Genomic DNA, 21,702 nt, shown 5'->3' on the forward strand with positions numbered 1-21,702 from the left:
CGACGGAGCGGGTCCTTGTGCTAATCCGGCCAATGTGAGGAGTTACCAGCCGCTGCCACTACCAGCTACTACTAGCGCAGCTTACCTGCCGTCCTGCAGTCCCCCGCCGCCGCCATCCACACCAGCGACCGCAGAGCGGGGACAGGGCAGAGACTACACCTCCCAGCAGTCTAAGCGCCACCGGACCCGCAGACGCCGTGTTTGCGCCACGAGGCGCTCAAAAGAACGCCGCTGCCTCGACGGAGCGGGTCCTTGTGCTAATCCGGCCAATGTGAGGAGTTACCAGCCGCTGCCACTACCAGCTACTACTAGCGAAGCTTACCTGCCGTCCTGCAGTCCCCCGCCGCCGCCATCCACACCAGCGACCGCAGAGCGGGGACAGGGCAGAGACTACACCCCCCAGCAGTCTAAGCGCCACCGGACCCGCAGACGCCCTGTTTGCGCCACGAGGCGCTCAAAAGAACGCCGCTGCCTCCGCGTCGCGGGACGCGCGCGGGCGACGCCAGGCTGAGCCCGGGCAGAGGGCGGGCCGTCTGGGGTCGTCAGGGGCCGGATGAGGCTGGGCTGGGCCCCCACCCTATCATCGTCCCTCTCGCATGTGCTCGGATACAGGTACTCTGGTCGGTGTGAGCTGTTATCACTGCAGCGCTTTGAACTTGAATCGTGGATGGGCCTATTTGTTGTAATCTAGGTCACTTGTACCATCACAATTGGTCTTCATTAGGGCTTAGCCCTTTGTTGCCACACTCTCATATTGTCTTGAGCGCTAATCTTTTTTAAATATCTTGTGAGTATTTGGTTTTATGCATTTAAACTTTTAGCAATTTCCGTTTTATTGTTTGTGTGTATTAGAGTCACAAGATATTGTATTTTGCATCATACCAGCTTGTAATATTTTTGTGCGGGTTGATTATGGGGAAGAGGAAAGTCATGGAGGGAGGCGGTGTCGTTGGCACAAAAAAAGGGAAAAAAGCTAAAAAGAATTTACATGCTGGTCTCAACTGTGTCTTGGAGAGAATTGAGGGTATTGTTAACGACTGTGAGGAGGCACTTGGTGATGACATGCAAAAAGATACAGGAAATGTGGAACACAGGGAAGGTAAAACGTGTAATAAACTACGCAGGAAAACCATCCCCACAATGTTTACTAACCAGCTTAGCAGTAACAAGTCCACGCTAGTTCCCCTATCGGTAACACACGACCACCTTGTGGATGCCGTTTTGCCCAGTCCTCTATCCCCACCATCTGAATCAGGGTTGGTGCAACAACAAGCCCAGGTATCTCCCATTCCCATTCCCATCCTATGCTCAAACAGATTCTCTCCTCTCGATTCACACACTAGCATTACCACTATATTGGCCCCAGAGGAATGTATGGCATCAATTCCAAGTGAAAGGCCAGCCATTGGCCCTGAGGCGGGACATTCCGTGTCGATTCTGTTGGCTAGGATAAAGAAGTTGGAGGATATGGTGGCACTACTGACCGTGAGGCTGGACAGCCTAGCCCAGGGCCAAGTTTCCCCAACCATGACCTCCCCTGCACTTCCATCACGAGAGACCTCTGTACCCATTGGGAGGGATACACAGGGGCACACAAATCATACCCTAAATACTTGTTCAACCCCATCCCAAGATCATAGAATAAGGGGGCTTGCTAAGAAGAAGGCCACTAATGTTAAGGCTGGATCTTATGCTGACATCACGAGAGGTGAGGCTCGGAATGTGGTACCTAACACTAGATCTATGTCAATGGATCATCACATCCATACCATACCCTCTCTGCCCCGACCATCTATCGTACCACCCCCTCACAGAACCACCTTTGGCCCTCGTCCGCACTACCGATCTATTAGGACCAAGGTGTACATGACCAACGTTCCCAAACTAACCAGCCAAGGGGGTTATGAATGTAGGGATTCACTACTCAATAAAGCCATTCATTGGTTGCGTTATGTAAGGGGGTGTAGATCCATCATTCGTGACGATCTGTTTAGAGTAAATAGGATTACCAGGGTAGATGCTCAGGCGGACTGCCTTGAGATCGAACTCAGCGATCCTTCCCTAGCAGAAAATCTTTTATTACTGGAACTTAGGACATCTCCGCCGGAGTCTTCCTCGATCCAAATCCGTTCCTCCCCTTCTTGGTCACACTTGCACGAGTCCGGTGATTCAGGTCTCAGACAGGTCGATTGACTGATTTTTAACCACCCAGATAACCCTTCTCCTGTCCCGGAATGCCTCCACCAAGTGGACAGCACTGTTTTAGACCACTCTTTGCTTATGGATTTGGGTGGGGCTAGTAGTGTTAGTTTGGCTCCCCCTCAACCATTAAGAGAAGCCATTCCCTCATGTGAGGTGGTGGATGTAAATAAAGATACTCCCCCCAATTGTCCAAGATCACTCCATCTTCTATCCTGGAACATTGCGGGTCTGGAAAAAAATCTCGCTGACCCCCTTTGGAACGACTTTATCAATAAATTTGACATTCTCTTATTCCAGGAGACATGGAGCCTAGTCCCCTTTCATAGGACAGGCTATACTACCTTTCATGCCCCTGCCAGTAGTTCACCCAGAGGCAGGCTATCGGGGGGACTCCTTGCCTGGGTCAACATTCATTTGAATTGGTCTGCTAGAAATCTTGCAACTTCTTCCCAGGATATTCTCCATATTTCCATTGCTGGGCCAGACTGTAAAGTTGGCCTGGAGATTTTCAACGTATATGCCAGAGGAACCCCGGGCGGACAAGCAAGCCCCATCATATCCACTTTGGATACTAAGCTTACGGCCATCACCTCTGCCGCAGGCATAATTGTCGCAGGTGACCTAAATTGTACCTTTGAGCCACTCTGTAATGAGGACATCCAGGGCAGCAGGGATCTGGATGCCAAGTGGGAAATCCCCTGCCTAGGTCTCCCACCAATTAAGAAATGGTCTCCTAGAGCCATACAAATCAATGCTCTGACTCTTGAGCATAATTTGAGGGCAACCAATGGCAGGTCCAAATCTGATCTTATGGGAGCCCCTACCTTCACCAGAACCAAGGTGCCCTCGCGCATTGATTACATATTGCTGGATGTCGGTTCCTGGGGGGACCTTATTGACATGGAAGTGGTCCAAAGATGCGAAAGCGACCATAACCCCCTGTCCATGCACTTTCTGTGCAATCCTGCCCTTATTTCTACCGAGCTTGTTAGCACTAAGACTACCCGGATGAGGGAAATTGTCCCCTCCAACTGCAATCGGCGCCTTAAATGACATAAGGTTGCCGAAAGCGAATTGTCATTGGAGGGCATCAGGAAGATCATTAATGATAACATCTTATTACTCAATGATGTTCCTGACACTCCCCCCTCTCCTGCGCATTCTTCAGAGCTCAAGGAAATATATCTTTCAACCGTGGACAATGTAAGTGAGTTCTTCCAGGCTAAAATATCTCGGGGTGGTAAGCGTCCACCTCCTAAGGGCGAAAACCCGTGGTACTCCAATGAGTGCAGAACACGGAGGCAGGACCTCTCGAAAGCCCTAAAATCCAAGGTTCAGAGCAATATCTTGTCTGCAAGAAAATTATACTACAGGTCTATCGCTTTAGCCAAACGAGCATGGGAAGAATCTCATTGGCAAGAACTTAAATCTGCTGCCCTGCTGAAGGATGCAACATTATTTTGGGATCTTATTAATGTTGGCACAAGGAGGGGGGCTGATCCATTACCGAACCATATCTCGGGGCGAGACTGGTTCGAGCATTTCCAGAAACTATACATGGGTGATGCAGGGCTTATTCCGCATGAGCAAGGGCATGAATTAGAGCCCCCTGTAGCCCCATCTGAGAACGAGCTTTTTGGCCTCAACGAGGTTCTTACAGCTATTGCTTCAATTGCGCCCGGTAAAGCAGCCGGTCCCGACGGCCTCCCGGGTGACCTCATGATCCACGAAAAAAATCTTTGGGCTCAATTTATCTGTAGATCCCTAAACCTTATAGCAATTGGCCACCCTGTACCCGAATCTTGGAAAGGGGCTGAGGTGGTGACCATCTACAAGAAGGGGGATAGAGAGGATTGTTAAATGGTAGCGGCAGTTTCAGTCGGTATCCTTTCAAGTATTTGCCCGGCGGTAATCGCCTCTCATACCACTCGATAATTTACCAATAAAAGAGGCAGGCGCTGGAGACTGGAAGGCAGGAAACAAGGTTTTATTCCGTCGGAGCAGAACACATCAGATCAGACAGCAAGGTATCGTCACGAGGTGCTCTAACCGCATCTCTGAGACCTGGTCTCTTATACACTGGTTTATTGCTTTATTATACATAGTACATTCTTGAGATTCCCTTGATGTGCGGGAAAATATCCCCTGAAGCCCCGGCTCAGATCCGATCCCACACATGGTTACAGTAGAGGTTCCCACCCTACCCGCAGTGGGAGATGGCTATCGCGCAGCAGGGAATTCCGCTAATTCCCGGGGGTGTGTGCAACCGGCCGGGTCTCAGGGGGTAGGGGCTTTGATTCTACTGTAATCCCTTTGATGTGGGGTGTTTCCCTTACAGTAGGGGCAATAAACTGCATCCGCAGGGCTAGGTGATGGCCTGGGACCAGTTCAGACAATGGGGCGCAGAGGAAGGGGGTTATCAATGGAGAGGCATGACCATGTATGGGTTGTCGGTCGGAAGTGGTTCCGTAGCAGGGTCGCGCAGAAGGAGAGGGTTTATGGCCTGTATGAGAGAGCGGGGGGGGTGGCCGGCGCGCGGGGGATGCTCGCAGCGCCGGGGGAAAGCGCTGGTGATCGAGAGTGAGCGGGGAGAGAGAGTGGGGTGCCTAAAATGGCGGCCGTGCATTTTGCTATGCGTGGCGCTGGGGAGAGGCAAGATGGCGCAGATAATGTTCAGTTTGCACGCTAAATTTCCACAGTCCTCCCTTTTAACATGTCTCGCCAGCTTGCCTAGTTTGGATCTATCCCCATAATACCCCGTACCTCCATCTCATTCAGAGCTTTCATCCGCTCAGTTTCAAAGTCCAAAGTCTTAGGGCAGATGCAGTTCATAAAAAACGAACATAAAGGTGGCAGACACTGAATCCCCAAGCAACATCCACATAGTATCATGATTGGTATGAGGATAAATGAAAACAGCCTCCATCCCCAACCTTTAATAGCGTCCCAAAACCAACTCCCCAGTGACCATTCTTCTTGTTCTTGATGGACCTCTGTGGACAGTCTGTGGAGGTGTTCAATTGCTTTGTAGACTGAGGGTGAGTTATCCGGTACGTAGGTACAACAGCTGGACCCAATGATGCGGCATGCTCCTCCGCGGTCAGCCAGAACCACATCTAGAACAAGGCGGTTCTGGAGAGCCACCAGGCGGACGGCCTGAAGCTCAGCGGTGTTGTTGGCGAGGGCGCCAGCTGTAATGTTCATTGCTGTTTCGACTGCCTGGGTTAAGTGGCGGATGGCACGGCTGTTTGCAATCGGACCCCAGAGCGGAACAAGACCCTTTACTGCGTCCATGAACTGTGCTCTGGTGGAGTCGGTTTGTACAATGTCTTTGGCACGTTTCTGTCAGTGATGGTTTGCTGGAGCCACATACGTCGGAGGAAGGACAAAGGCGATGTAGCAGGTGCCTCCCCAACCTTTCGGGAGCCAGGTGTAGGCCTTAGTACCACACACGAAGTACATATTCGGGGAGGCAACAAAGGAAGGTGGGTCAACTGAGTCCAATGTTCGGGTGATGAGGCAGGAGCTGTGGCCCACCAGCTGTGCCCCCAGGCCTTCGAGGCATACAGATCCAGTGATGTTGATGACGGACAGGGCCACTGTTAGGGTGGCGGCTGTCCGTTTTCGGAGGTAAGAGAAGGTGGGTCTGGCTGGATTGTTGAACACTTGCATTTCAATTCGTTCTTTGGCGGGGATGTCCATGTGAAAGGAAGTGTTTGATCTCAGAGGGTAGAAGAGGGCGGAGGTTCTACCAGTTTTGTTCAGCCAGAACCCATGGTAGAAGTGTGACATGGTTCTGCCGGAAGTGGCATTGTCCTTGTAGCTCTCCTGCAGGAGGATCAGCCAGGCGAGGCAGGAACCATGGACGGAAAAAGGTGAAGGGATGAAGGGGATTGAGTGCCCAGTGGCATGGGGCAGCAATCCACAGATCCAGCAGTTAGTGGCGTTGGTGGCAAGATTGTGTTGGTGGAGTAACTGCACAAAAGAGTTATTCCAGAACTCCTTACGCCTTTCTCGGAGTTGGGGTGAAAGTGAGATCAGATGGTGTTCTTTCGTGGTGGTAGGTTGAACGGTAGTCAGCAATGTCTTATGAGCGGGTGTGCTCTCCTCCATGATCCAGAAGGTGACCACGAGGAGAAGGCAAAAGAGAAGGGAAATGAAAAGTGCTATTGTCTTAAAGCTGTGCATTCGGTCAGTCTTTGTGTTTTTGAAGTGGATCTTTGGACGTCCGGTTGCTTCCATCATCTTCATGTCGGGCGCTTCCATCACCTTCAAGAGACTCGGTAGCGGGCAGAACCACAGACTTTGTTTTAGTTTCTCTCCTGGTGGCCTTTGAGGTGCCTAGGCTACCGTTCTGAGATTTCCACTTAGCCTGTGGTCTGCTTAGCCGAAGTTCTCTCCTTTCGTCGCAAGTTATACCCTTCTTTGGATGGCACAGTGGGATCGGGATATTCAATCAACTCAAGTGTCTCTGTATCCGGGCAGCGGCTCAGGGATGGTCGGTCTTTGTCCAGAAGTTCCTCTTGGGCGGTGATGTTGTCCGTGGTTGTCAGGGTCGGTGATACCTTCTTGCAGTGGTGTGCATGCAGCCAATTGTGTTTCCCCTCCACTCGAAGAGCTGTTCGGGTGGTGATCAGGACTTGCAGGGGGCCCGTCCACCGGGGCTCCAAACTCTTGGTGCGCTGGAAGTTACGCACTAAGACGAAGTCACCGGGTTGGATGTCGTGTCCCGGGCCCCTGGAAACATCGGGAATGGCGTGCAGCACCTGCTGATGGATAACAGACAATGTCTTAGTTAGGTTATACAAATAGTCAGACATGAGGACGTCCGGGACGTCGTGGATGGATGATGGTTTTGGTGCAGTCCAAAGGTTCATGGGCCGCCCAAAGACGACCTCGTAGGGGGTTAAGTGGTGTTTGGTGGGGGTGGAACGCATTGATAGCAATGCTAGTGGGAGAGCGTCTGGCCATCTTAGTCCTGTGGTGGCGACTATTTTTGCTATCTTAAGCTTCAATGTGGCATTGTGTCGCTCAACCAGGCCTGCAGATTGGGGATGGAAGACCGCATGGAACTTCTGTTTTACACCCAACCCTTTTAAGATGAGTTGGATAACTTCGGCTACGAAGTGGGGGCCATTGTCGCTCCACAAAATTCGACAAAGGCCGTATCGGGGGAAGAATTCCTTCAGCAGTACTTTTGCAGTAGTCATAGCGGTGTTGTCATGGGTCGGGTAGGCTTCCACCCACTTGCTGAAGGCACACACAACGACAAGCACATACTTTAAACCTTGGCACCTTTCTAGCTGGACATAGTCCATTTGTAGGACTTCAAAGGGGTGATTGGGGACCCCAAACCCTCCCCGGGGTACAGCAGTTCCTTTCCCAGGGTTGTGTTGGAGGCATACTAGGCATTGTTGGACCAGACGTTTGGCTGAGTCTGGTATTCTGTCGTTGTGCCAGACTTTGGAGATGAGTTCGATCATGGGGGCAGACCCTATGTGTGCGGGGGAGTGTGCCATGGTCAGCATGGGGATCAAGTATGAGTCGGGTAGTAACCATTTGTTCGAGTCTTTAGTTCGCCAACAACCGTCATCGTCCTTCAATCCCACCCGGGCCCATTCAGTTAATTCGTGTGGTGTGCTGGCTAGTTGGATATCCCTAATCGTTTCCCTAGCATCCTTCCATTTCTCAGTTTGTGACCTGGTCACGTACATGCGGGTCGTGGACCTATTCTCGGCTGTGGTTCGGGCAGTAATGTCAGCTAGTGCATTTCCCTGACCTATGATGTCTGTCACCTTCTTGTGTGCCTGGCATTTGATCACAGCTATCCGTGTGGGGAGGAGGACTGCTTCGGTCAGGGCAGAGACTAGATCTCCATGCAGGATGGGTGTGCCATGAGAAGTCAAGAATCCCCTCTCTTTCCATAAGAGCCCGAAGTGGTGAACTACCCCAAAGGCATACTGACTGTCTGTGTAAATGTTTGCGGTTGTCCCTGCTGCCAGGATGCAGGCTCGTGTGAGGGCAATTAGTTCAGCCGCCTGTGCGGATCGCTGTGTGATGCGGGCTGTCTCAACAACTGTTCGAGCTGTGGTGACTGCATAGGCAGCTGAGGTGGTGCCATCAGGGAGCTTGATGCATGAGCCATCCACCCACAGTTCTCCGTCAGGGTCCGGGAAGGCAGTATCCCGGAGGTCAACCCTACTCTTGGTTTGTTCGTCGGTGAGGGTCACGCAATCATGTATAGGGGATGCATTGGGGTCAGCGTCAGGGAGAGGTAGTAGAGTAGCTGGATTCAGAGTGGTGCATCGTTTCAATGTGATATGGGGCGCAAGCAAAGTCAGTTCATACCCAGTCAGTCGTGCGCTAGTCAGGTGTTGAGTCTTGGTTTGGTTCAGGAGGGTATCAACAGCATGGGGTACCAATACTGTGAGGGGGTTCGAGAGCACGATCCCCTCACTTTGCCGGATAGAGACAGCAGCGGCGGCTACTGCTCGAAGGCAGGCGGGCAAAGCTCTGGCTACGGGGTCAAGAGTGGCAGAGAAGTAGGCACAAGGGCGTTGCTTAGGGCCTATGGACTGGGTTAGGACAGACAACGCACATCCCTCCCTTTCGTGGGTGTAGAGGGAGAAAGGTTTAGTGTAGTCTGGGGTTCCTAGGACTGGGGCCGAGCAGAGGGCGTCTCGTAATTCTTTGAAGGAGGATTGACATTCAGGTGTCCAGGGAAGGGGGAAGGGGACATCCTTAGCCAGCAGGGAAAGCAGAGGCTTTATGGTAAGACTGAAGTTTGGCAACCACTGTCGACAAAAGGAGGTGAGGCCCACTAGGGATCGTACTTGCTTCTGAGTTTTGGGAACAGGGGTTTCTAGGATGGTTTGAATTCGGTCAGGGGTAAGTTTCCTCCCGTCTTTGGATAGTAGGTGGCCTAGATAAGTTACCTGGGGCTGGCAGAATTGCAATTTCTTTCTGGAGACCTTGTGACCGTTCTCCGCAAGGAAGCGGAGGAGGTGAATGGTGGCTGTGACGGAATCAGGGTGAGGATGGTGGTGATGTCTGAGACTACGGGGTACTGGGGTATGACTACTTTGTTAACCTCTCGCAAGTCAACAATGAAACGGTAGGCTTTCTCATCCCCCTCGCCTTGCTTCTTTACAATGGGTAGGATAGGGCTGTTGCAAACATTACTGACTACTTCTTCCACCACTCCTGCCTCGACCAGGGACTCGATGATTTCCACCAATGCCTTCTCGCCTTCGGGTGATATCCGATACTGTGGAAGCTTCGGGAGCACTGCGTCCGGTCGGACGGTTATGTGTACCGGGTCGATCACCATGCGCCCTACATCTGAGTCGGTTTTAGCCCATAGATGTGAAGGTAATGTGTCGAGTAGGGACATATCAGCATCGGTTATAGAGAGCATACGCCGTGTGTGACAGGGTCTGGACAGATCTGGGTTATCGTGTAGGATGACTCGAACTCCGTCTGGGGAGCATCTGATGGTGGCTCGAAAATGCTTTAGCAAATCAAGTCCCATAATAGCATCGGGGGTGTTGGAGGAGAGCAGAAAGGTCGTGTCAGTGGTGTTATCTTCTAAGTCAAAGGAGATTGGTGTTGATAAGGGGTTAGTGGAGGGCGTTCCGTCAAAGCCTATTGAGGTTACGTGTGAGCCAGACAAGGGTGCCCTAGGAATCAGTCGTTTAGATAACGCACTACGTGTCGCCCCAGTATCTACCAGGAATGGAGATTTTGTGCCCAAGACCTTAGCGGTAACGTAAGGACCTTGCTGGTCAACACGGAGTTCGACTGGATCCCTCCCTTGTCCCTGGCGGTCCTATGCGAAGTCATGGGTGCTTTCGTAGTCGGACTGCTGATACTGGTTTTGTCGGGGGCGATCAAAGGTGTTTGGTCTGCCTGGCCTGTCGTTGATGGTGTTGTTCGTGTGCCCTCGTCCCTGTCCTCTGTTTCTGGGGTCATATGTTGTGTCTCTGGGGTCCCTATTCTTGTTCATTTCCAGAAGGACCGGGCACTGGGATTTCCAGTGTCCGAACCCTCTACAGAACGCGCATTGATTCCCATCCAAGTCTCTCCGTCCGTTGTAGGGTGCAGGTCTATGGTCTCTAGGGGGTAGCTTTCTAGGGGCGGTTGGTTGGTAATTCTCTTTCGGGGGTTCCCTTCCTATGGTCACCCCTTGCAACTGTGCTATCATTACTCTCTCCTTCAGTTCCTTTTTCTTCTTCTCTGATGCCCTATCGTTCTCGTTTTTCTGATTTTCGTAGTATTGGGCCATCTGGAGAATCGCTGCGGGTTTGGAGGCTGCCCAACTACTCTCGCTGGTCTGTAGCTTCTGGGAAACTTCCTGTGACAGACCCTTTACACAATTCTGGACAAAGAGGTGGTGTCCGGTTGCGGTGGTCATGTCTTGGCCACTGTAATCGGAAAACACAGTCTCGAATCGGGAGAAGTATTCAGACACATCTTCCTGGGGTTTCTGACGGCAAGCCGTCACTATCGACCAATCTACCTTTCTTTCTGGGATTAGAGTCTTCAGCTTTTGTACAATCTTGTCTGGGAGCTCTAAGATGGCTTTCGGGGGTTTCTGTCCTGGCTCTCGCTGTTTATCTATGGTATCGAGTTGTACCCAGGTATATCCGAACGGCTCAGCGTGGTCAACTTTCCGGATTTGTTTCCACACATCAGCCGGCAGACATAGCCCAAAGAACAAGTCGATATCTGCTAACGTCATTATCGTTGAGCCTAAGGCTGTACCCAATTCCGTGTAGAAGGCAGTCGGGTTCTTTCTTAAGTCGGGTAGAGTCTTTCTAAAAGTCAAAATATCTTGCCGGTCCCACGGCTGATAGACCCAGTTATATACAACCCTTCCCTTCGCATCTGGGTTGTTGATGTCGTCGTGTGTTCCCTGACCCCGTGGGGGGACCCAGTAGGGGGCAGCCTCTTTAATGGGCATCATGGCATCGGCCCTTCCTCCATGGGGATTAATTGCTATGGGGGTTTCTGTTTTGGTGGTCTGTCCATGTTCTTTAAGGTGTCGGTAGACCTCGAGTGTACGAGTGAAGAGGTTTGTTACATCGCCCTCTCTTTCTTCCCCAATGTCTACCTTCCTATATAGGGCCGCTAAGCCTTCGGGACCTTTATCGTGGTACCTATCCTCATATGCATTCAGGGCGTGATAACAGAGCCGTACGACGAAGTGTCGTCTGCGGCTGTCGGCATAAGAGTTATACACGTCTGTTATATACTCCTCACTTTCTTTTCGTTCCACCAGCGTCCCTACTATCTTGTCAATTCCTGCTCGTTCATCCTTAGTTAGTCGATTCATTCTGGTGGACTCTTTCTTTCCTATCTCATGGTCGACTGGCGTTGTGGTTGACGTTGGGTTCGGCACAAGAGGCTCAGCCGGCGCGGAGGCCGTGAGGGCCGAGGCCCTTGTACTGCTTTCGCTCGTGTTCGGGGGTTGTGGGTGTTGTACTATTGATTGGGAGGGTGCATACGGAGGGGGCATGTAAATGATCGGAGGACCTAACAGTAATTCTTCATTCGTTCGCTGCTTGGAGGACAACTCAGGGTAGAGCAAAGAAGGGGTCCTAACAGCGTACTGGCCTGAGGTTTCGGGTTCCTGTCTTAGTTTAGTTTCCCTTCTCTCTTCTATGTCTTCTTATAACTTTCTAGCGGCAAGGTGAGCTGCCTTTCGTAATTCCTTTTCTGCTTTTACTTCTTCCCTCTTTTTCCGTTGCGTTGCTTCTTTGCGCCACATGCCGATACTGTCAAGCATAGTAGGCGTCGTCTTATTGCTACGCAGAGCTATTTCTAGCGCTTCTATCTTATGGTCGTCGAAGGATCCCATCAGTGGCCACTGACTTTCGGGGTCCTTCTTGGTATATTTATGCCACAGCTTGCTATAGGCTACGGCGACTAGTCCATATTTAGTGAACATGTCCTTATTAGGGGTGCCTTCCAGTGGAGCCGGATGGTTCACCTCTAATAAGCGGTCCGGGCAGAATCAACTACCAATCAGTGGGGAGAAGATAGGCATGACGGGTTTCAACGGGGACAAAAGTCAGCACTACCTATCTTTTCACTGCTTGCAAAGACTAGACAGAATATCTCTATTCTTCGTTATTTGTAAGCAGAGAATACCTCCAAAGAACCAATATCGAACAACTAGTGTTCGGACAATCAATCAATCAATCAATGGGGAGATAAAGATAGGCACGACGGGTTTCAACGGGGACAAAAGTCTGCGTTACCTACCCTTCACTATTTGCAAAGACTAGACAGAATATTCCTATTCTACGTTATTTGCAAACAGAGAATATCTCAAAAAGCACTATTCTTCAAAACAATCAATGTTCGGACAATCAATCAATGGGGAGATAAAGATAGGCACGACGGGTTTCAACGGGGACAAAAGTCTGCGTTACCTACCCTTCACTATCTGCAAAGGGAGAGAGAGAGAGTATTTCTACTCCTCCCCGTTTGTAGACAGCGAATATCTCAAAGAGAACAATCAATGAGCACAATCAATGAGCAATACTAGTATTTCCAGAGCATTAAACAATCAATCAATTATTTCTCAATTTGTCGTGTATCACGACCTTACCCGGACCGCGTGGACAGTTTCTCGTCTTCCGCCTCCAGCGCCCGATCGTCCTCTACTCTCCGTATTTGCCGCGGCACTCCTGATGGTTCCCAGTCAGGACCGTAGATCACTCGAGAGAGGTCTGCTCGGAACCAGTGAAGTTCGGATGATCGGCTGCCAGACGAGGGTCTATTGGGCAGGAGCTCTCCCGATCGTTGCAGTCGTTCACTCTGTCGTCGGGACCTCTCCCACTGGATCCACGTGTCGCTGATGGGCCCCACGTTGGGCGCCAATTGTTAAATGGTAGCGGCAGTTTCAGTCGGCATCCTTTCAAGTATTTGCCCGGCGGTAATCGCCTCTCATACCACTCGATAATTTACCAATAAAAGAGGCAGGCGCTGGAGACTGGAAGGCAGGAAACAAGGTTTTATTCCGTCGGAGCAGAACACATCAGATCAGACAGCAAGGTATCGTCACGAGGTGCTCTAACCGCATCTCTGAGACCTGGTCTCTTAAAAACTGGTTTATTGCTTTATTATACATAGTACATTCTTGAGATTCCCTTGATGTGCGGGAAAATATCCCCTGAAGCCCCGGCTCAGATCCGATCCCACACATGGTTACAGTAGAGGTTCCCACCCTACCCGCAGTGGGAGATGGCTATCGCGCAGCAGGGAATTCCGCTAATTCCCGGGGGTGTGTGCAACCGGCCGGGTCTCAGGGGGTAGGGGCTTTGATTCTACTGTAATCCCTTTGATGTGGGGTGTTTCCCTTACAGTAGGGGCAATAAACTGCATCCGCAGGGCTAGGTGATGGCCTGGGACCAGTTCAGACAATGGGGCGCAGAGGAAGGGGGTTATCAAAGGAGAGGCATGACCATGTATGGGTTGTCGGTCGGAAGTGGTTCCGTAGCAGGGTCGCGCAGAAGGAGAGGGTTTATGGCCTGTATGAGAGAGCGGGGGGGTGGCCGGCGCGCGGGGGATGCTCGCAGCGCCGGGGGAAAGCGCTGGCGATCGAGAGTGAGCGGGGAGAGAGAGTGGGGTGCCTAAAATGGCGGCCGTGCATTTTGCTATGCGTGGCGCTGGGGAGAGGCAAGATGGCGCAGATAATGTTCAGTTTGCACGCTAAATTTCCACAGTATCCTGCCAATTACAGACCGATTAGTCTAATCGATGTCATTCAAAAAGTAGTTGGCAGGGTCCTCCTTACACGGATGAAAGGATGGATTGATGAGGAGGGTGTTTTGTCCCATTTTCAGGCTGGATTTAGATGTGGTGTTGGCACAATGGATCAGGTATTTAGACTCTGCCTGATCCATTGGAAAACTGTAATCATCGAGAAGGGTAGCCTGTATTTGGCTTTTATAGACTTAAAAACAGCCTTCGATCTGGTCCCCCGTTCCAAGCTCTGGCAAGTTTTGCTCGATTTAGGAATTCCTCCCTTGATCTTGTCTCTTGTTAAGCGTCTGCATGAAGACAACTTTGCCAGAGTAAGGTGGGGGGGCCAGGGCCAGCTCACCGAGAAAATAGTTGTCCAGAGAGGAGTACGCCAGGGTTGTGTTTTGGCGCCGATCTTGTTCTCTCTCTACATAAATGGGGTGGCGGACCATTTGAGTGAGGACTCGGCCGATGCCCCAACCCTGTGCGGGGAAAAAATACCAACTCTACTATTTGCGGACGACACCCTCCTGGTCTCCAAGAGCCCTATGGGCCTGCAGAAACTCCTCGATCGTTTCACCTCGTTCTGCGTAGCCAGAGGCTTGGTTATTAACATAGCTAAAACCAAGCTAATGGCTCTGGCACCATCTAAAAGTTTTAGGAATAAATTCAATTTGAATGGTAGCCCGCTGGAGCTAGTAGAGGCCTTTGATTATCTTGGGGTAAGGATGAATAACAAATTAAAATGGTCACCCCATCTGACCAAAATGGTCCTGAACCACAAACGGATTTCCGGGGCCATAGCGAGGCACCAGAGACTCTCCTACAGTCGACCTGTAGTCCCAGCTATCAAAGTATATGAGGGCAAGGCTCTGCCTGGGTGCCTATACGGGGCGGAACTTTGGGGGTTTGACAATCTCTCTGAATTAGTAAAATCAGAAAATAAATTCTTTCGTGACTTAGTTTCGCTCCCCCCATCCACCCCTTTAATCCCTCTTCGTCATGACCTTGGGAGACACCCAATTAATGAAGTGGCGAGGCTGCGCCCTCTGTTATACTGGACCCGGCTTATGAGGTCCTCTGACCTAAGCCACTATGCATCTGGTCTAAATGAACTGATAAGATTGGGTGCAGGCCACAAGGTTGGTTGGGTGTCTAACCTGAAGAAACTAATGGTCGAAATTGGTCTGGACCAGGCTTGGGAGAGCCAGATGCCCCCGCCCAAACCTTTAGTGAAAAGGCTTTACTGGGACTGGATTTCTGCTATTGCCATCAAAAATCATAATGGTATTCTGTCGGAGAGATTTTTGGATGTTAAGCCTACCCCAAGACTGAAATCCTTCCTTGACCTCATCGAGTCCCCGGGGGACAGAGTGCTCTACCTAAAATTTAGGTATGGCACACTTCCCCTCCGAGATTTCCAGAATGGTTGGAGCGGCCAGTCGGGAAACAACGGGGGCTGCCCGGGCTGTGCTTGCCCCACGGAATCTATAGCACATTTTATCTTTGCGTGTAGGGCATACAGCCAAGCGAGGTCTAGGTGGCTAAAACCAGTTTGCATTAATTTGGGCTGTTCATCCCACCGGGTGGCCTTACGTATTTTAACTTATGAGACGCTTATCCCAAGTGTTACCTGTGGTACAGCAAAGTTTTTAGGACATGCATGGAGGATAAGGCAAAGGCTTGTCAAGGGAAAACTAGCTTAATAAACTGTTGTGAGCTTTGTTTACCGAGCTCCCTTGTTCTGGATGGGTTTTTAACTATACTGCCATGTGGTTTTTATGTAGTATTTTGGCTTGATTCATTTTTAGCCCTGTTTTAGCTTTGCTTCATTTTTATATTCAGCTATGAGAACAAGAAAACTGACCAATTGCTGATATGAATTTTCTGGTCTTTTTTAAATATTAACTTGTGATGTATTTTTGTAACTTTTATGATTGATATTTTATTAATCGAATAAAGTGATACAACAACTTCCAAATTATCTAAGATATCTGTATCGAAACTACCATTTTGGGGCCATTTTAAAACACCGTCCTTTCTGGTGTATCGGATCCATATTTCATTATATGCAATGGGGCCCACGCCATGTTTTACATAAAGCTCATAAGTTGGAGTTCCAATTGGAGGAACCGGACATGAATCCTCCAACTGGAAATCCCTTCCACAACCCAAACAAAACAATCTACAAAATACACTAGAACCAGGCATCTTCGCTCACTAGTCTAGTTTCAAACGTCAAAGGATTATCAAATACGATAGTCTCGTGAAAACACGAGTCCTCTGGCTTTGGGACTTGACAGCACCAAATCAAAATGATCCCGAAGGATACCAAATTCAAACTAGGAGACGCTCCACTTATACTTAACTGAATATTGATGATCGATGGCGTCACCAGAAGACTCTCTCGATTGTTTCGCTCTACCAAAAAATCGTCAAGGGTCCAAAACAGGGCGATTAATCAGGGCAGCAGTCCTTCGTAGCTGTCGGGACGCGGAGAACCTCGCAGAAAAGACTTTCGGACCACGTCGACATGCAGGGGTCGATGAAGTGGCGGCCTTCCTCCAGAATTTCCACATGAAGCTCCTCACGAACCTCTGGCTTGGACCGGTACCGCTGAAATCGCCCCACGTTGAGCGCCAACTGAAGTACTGGGTATTTTAAGCCCAGCGGTGCAGGGGAACACACCCTATGACTTCGGGGTTCTTCCTGTTTCAGACCTACAGAAACACAGAGTCTTCTGGGTGAAGTCAAAGATCAGTTTATTGGCTGCAGACCAATTACAGGCGTCCTAGAAGTACAACAGCGTGTATGTTCTCAGGAGACTGCTGAAAATCACAGAAACGGGCTTCTTCTTAAATACAGAATATCCTGCTTCAGGCATACATTCCTTAGTTTACGATATGGCCATTACATGTATACATTACAAACGAAAAGGCAGAGTCATGATGACCATCCCACATTCCAGTTAAGCCAGCCCGCAATTATTTACACAGCAAGGCTCAGATCCCACATCAGATATCGATAGGCCCCAATAAACATGAGCATCTCCTGTTTGGAAAACAAGCCATAAAGCAGGAACAGTCAGGTGAGAAAGAGATTAGCTGGAGGCTCGTGTAGGATGAAAAGACTTTATGGTGTGTCAAACCCTGATGCTAATCACAGGTGGCCAGGGGACGGGGAACTCGTGGGACCAGTTTGACCTGGGGCAGCGGAGCCAAGCTGCCCAGGTCACAGAAAAGTCAAAGAAAGGCACATGTGCTCTAAAAGGCCCGTATTCGCTTCATGCTATGTAGCCTATGTGAGGGCAACCATGAAATGGCCACCGCTCTAAAATGGAACCCACGTAGTGATGTATAATAGCGTATACACAGTGCATTCATAGCTAAAACGTTACACAAAGCACTTGCACATACCGCATTAACCACTCGCGGTTCACTAATACAGGGATAGACAGGGGTAGGGCCCTGCCTCCTACGCGGTCCCAAATTCTAAAGTACGACACAATGCTTCAACAAGGTTATTTTGTAAATACATTTTTGGAAACACTTTGTGTGCATGATGCTACTATGGCCTCCATCACAATTTTATTGCAAGTTCAGATTTGGACATAAATAAGATGTTCTTCCTTAACCTCGATTATGAATCTCGATTATGAATTGTGCAATGTAAACTGCACCTCACTTCACACACTTAAACAGTAAAATCCTAGTGGAAAACATCCAATGCCCGGAGTGTTAGAAATTCCTGTAGAAATTTGAGTGCTGTCACCTATATCAGAACACCAAGGTCTTGTTAATGCCATTTGCTAAAATACAGGCAGAACACCCTGCATCATGAATAATTCATGGTCTACTTACATTATCTCTAGTACTGCGTTTATCAAGGAGGCACCCACAATAGTCAGTTTGCCATCTGTTAATTCCTCGGAGAGAGGGTTGGAAAATGTGACCTTTCCTTTACCAGGCTTGTTCACAACAACTGGACCAAGCACCTGCACGACAAGATAAAGTGATTTAGCAAAGAGGAAAAAATGTAGAGCAAATGTAATAAAGATTAACTGTGGGGAGAAAGTGAGTACTGGGAAAGCCAGGTAGGGGAAAAAGTTGATAGAAACATTATGCGACAGGCAAAGAGGAGACATAAGTGAATTGGAAGGTAATGAAATGTGGAAAGATTTAGGTAGAGCTATTGGTAAGTGAGCAGGATAAGGGGCTAAGAATCTGGGTGAGACTGAAGCATTGAGGGAAGAGAAGATGAGATTCATTAAGAAACAGATGCACAGAAATTTGTCATGGATGACAGTGAGATTGAGAAGAAAATATCTGGAGGTGACAGGAAGATATCAAGTTCATGGTTTTTGACAATACTTATTTTCTCCTCAACATGATATGAGATTTGTTAATTTTGTATGGCCATATTGCTTTGAAAGCACATGATCTCATCAGATTTCAAAATTTAAAATAACATCATGGTCACTTTACTTAAAAAAACAAGGGCTACTGATTAATTTAATTATGCCAAAGACAACTCTTCTTAAATTGGATAACACTGCTTTAAGAAAAAGGAGACAATTTAAAAAAAAAGAATGTTGTTAAAATACAGACGTTCCAGTCTGAATATTAATACAACTCTGAGACTTGCAAAGGATTGATGAACAAAGGAAAACAACACTTTGAGACTGAGAAAAATTGCAAGGTGAATCAAACATCCCAATGGGTAAAGAGTGAAAGGAACACTCAAACAAAACATTTCACAATTTAAAATGGATTGGCCAAGTTTCCATTTAATGGACCTTTTTGTGGAGAGAAGTTTCAAGATTTTCACAACTAACTTATATTTGTTATGGACATATACGAGTATAATTTATTGTATCACTCACTGTGAAATGTCACCTTAAGATTGCACAACAACAGTGGAGGAGACCATTAAAGATATTTCTAGCCTTCACTTCTCTTTCCTATGCATATATGCTCAGCCTGTAAAATACCAAACAGGAATCCCACATTTTATGAAGTGAATAGGGATGTATGAGTTGAATATATGTGCATTGGATTGTCACTCGTGCCCATTCACCATGCTCGGACCACTAAAGAAAAGGATATACCCAATATTGTATGAATAATCTTTGACACTTTAGGGCCCAAAATAGGAATTAGGGGGTGCTAGGCTCTAAAATTAGATAATTATAACAGGCAGTGGTATAATGGGTGATTTACAGACGGTGGAGCAACAGTTTTGGGGGAATTATTTCCTCAAGTCTCTAGTTTAACATAGCCACATTAAAATGAATCCACAATATAAAGAGAAAAGCATGACTTGTGACAAATGTGCTTCCGGTAGATGGCACATTGGTTTCAAGAAACATTTGGGGGGTGTAATGTATCTTTTCTACGGTTAATGAGCTTTTGTGCTCTGTAGTTTGATTGAAATTACAGTCTCCTTCCTGGAGCACCATTAAAAACTCCAAGAATGCTTCATTTTTCAATTTTTAACATAGAGGCATCAGGCTGTTCACCCGCTTATCTGCCAGAAGATTTTGAGGATTTTGTTGAGCACCTACATGGATCATTAAATCAGGATCACCTCTGAGTCTCTGTTCTGTGGAAATATTGAAGTCTATAATTTCGTTGGTTGGCCTGCCTTTTCTTATTGCTGGGAGCCGTACCGGGCTACATAACATCAGGAGGGGGCACTTCCCTTCTAAAAAAACATCCAGCACTTGATCATAACTAGACAAGCAATATTTGCCCAATTTAATTTTGAGCAGTGGAATTTGAAGACCCTACTTTCCAGGAACTCTTCCAACTCCAGTGTACCAGTGAATCAGGGTTGAGGGCAAGTATGTACAATGTGTGATGGGAGAAGAATGCCACCAATGTTAAACTTCCAGTCATCGCAATACCAAGAATCTAGGGTTTCAGAGACTTGCAGTGCAGAGGAAAGGAAGCATTATTAATCGGTTTGGACTGCCTACCTTCCCGTAAGTTTCTCTATGGGCTGGGACTGGTCAAGGTACATGGAAAAGCATAAAATATGCGTGTGCATGCCTGTTTATCTGGTTACCTTTGCATCTGTTGGCTGTCACCCACAGACACCTGGCAAACATCTACCTTCCTCCTTTTGTAGTCAGTCCTGGCACATGGTGCTCCACCTGTTTTTATTGTGGAATGTTATTTCACATTGTGGCAAAACATGACCAACATTTGGGGGCATCAATCTACATTTGCTGGGCATCTCTTCCATGGAATTGCACACATTTGCACGTGTGTTAAGGTATTTTTCCCTGGGGCAGTAGCCTATAAGAGTGCTTCATATAACTGATATGTTGGTATTTGGAGGTTGGAGGTTGATATCACAGACACAACAAAAGTTGGTATTTGGGTGGGGGTAGTAGACGTGTGGTGAATTTCTTTCCAAGAACATGTGTAAAACTGATGCAAAACCATTTCACTTTTTGTTGGGGACAATTGTTGCAAGTGGTATTTATTTGAGATCAGATGGCACTTGAATGTATATCTGCTATTTTATGAGTCTTAAAAGCCTTTTGTTTTAGCCAATATATTTGGTAAAGTGCACTGTAAAATATGCAGTGCCATCTTTTCCAGAATATAATTTAGGGCCAACCTCCCCAAACCTTTAGGGAAGGGTTGAATACCAGAGCAATTGCTTTTCCAACTCACTTGATGCGATTTTGAGTCCGTATTGGAAATGTTTATACCATATTTGTAGGATCTCTATCCAGGTCTTGGATTGGCCACAACGGGACCATATTCATCTAACAATCTCTTCACATGTGAACTTTTACTCTCCATTCGGGTGGAGCAGATATGGAGGACATGTTCTGCCACACCCAAAAGCTGGAAGCAACTTAGATGCCAGGAAGTTTACCTCATGGCGTAAGGCACATCACTGTTAGACCTCCTCCCAAAATCAGTGTTTAAGCTACCATAGATGAGTTGGGAGCAGACAAGTGAGTGTATCTGCAATGCCCCATTAACACCAGGGATATTTGTATTGTCCAGCACAAAAATACAAACGTAGAGGGAAGCTATGTGTCATAGCATAAAGCATTCTGCACACAGTCGACATTTTAGCTACCTCGTGGAACCGGATCACTGAAGTTACAATATGATGTGCCCTCCAGAGAGTACTGGGAATGCACCCTAAACTCAAGTGATGATTTGTATGTCAAGGGTAAAAAGGAAACCGTGTAGTGTCTATTTTTCTGATAATAGGTGTGTCCCTCTCTGGCCTTTAACCACCATCTGTATATCAGTTGTGCCAAGGCAGTTGATTGGTGGTATTATATTGTGATCTCAATAATGTTATGAAAGGCGCACACCTTAATCCCCTTTTTAAACCAAAAACTTTATAAACCACTCAACCTAAATTTTGTTTTCTCTGTAATCATATTGTAGCGTGCTATGCAGGATTAGAGAACTGCCTATCCCCCTATTATGTGACTGCAAAAGTATTTCAGGTCAATATTTACCTGAGTAACCTGTGTGCAGTGCTTTGTTTGTTTAACATACAAAGTCAACCAGAATCTTAAATAATCTTCCCCAATCATCATAGTTAAGACACAAAAAACTTCTTAGCACAAACATTTTTAACGAATTACTCATGTGTATGTATTCAGGTTATTTTACACAAATTCCCATAATCAAATTCACATTTCAGGCATCAAATTCACATGTAAATGTAACTTCAAAACATTCTCTGAGAACATAATAAGTGGTTGTTAGT

General features: G+C 48.0%; 1 protein-coding gene across 1 annotated transcript in view; it reads right to left on the minus strand.

Annotated features, from left to right (window-relative positions):
- Positions 1-21,702, minus strand: part of LOC146812216 (protein-glutamine gamma-glutamyltransferase E-like) — a 348,360-nt gene that overhangs the window by 73,598 nt on the left and 253,060 nt on the right. The window contains exon 12 of the mRNA XM_085619245.1: positions 17,814-17,947. Within this exon, the coding sequence (XP_085475371.1) occupies positions 17,814-17,947 (134 nt within the window). The remainder of the gene's footprint in view (positions 1-17,813; positions 17,948-21,702) is intronic.

Source organism: Triturus cristatus, chromosome 7 (genome assembly GCF_964204655.1).
Source record: "Triturus cristatus chromosome 7, aTriCri1.1, whole genome shotgun sequence".
Lineage (NCBI taxonomy): Eukaryota > Metazoa > Chordata > Amphibia > Caudata > Salamandridae > Triturus > Triturus cristatus.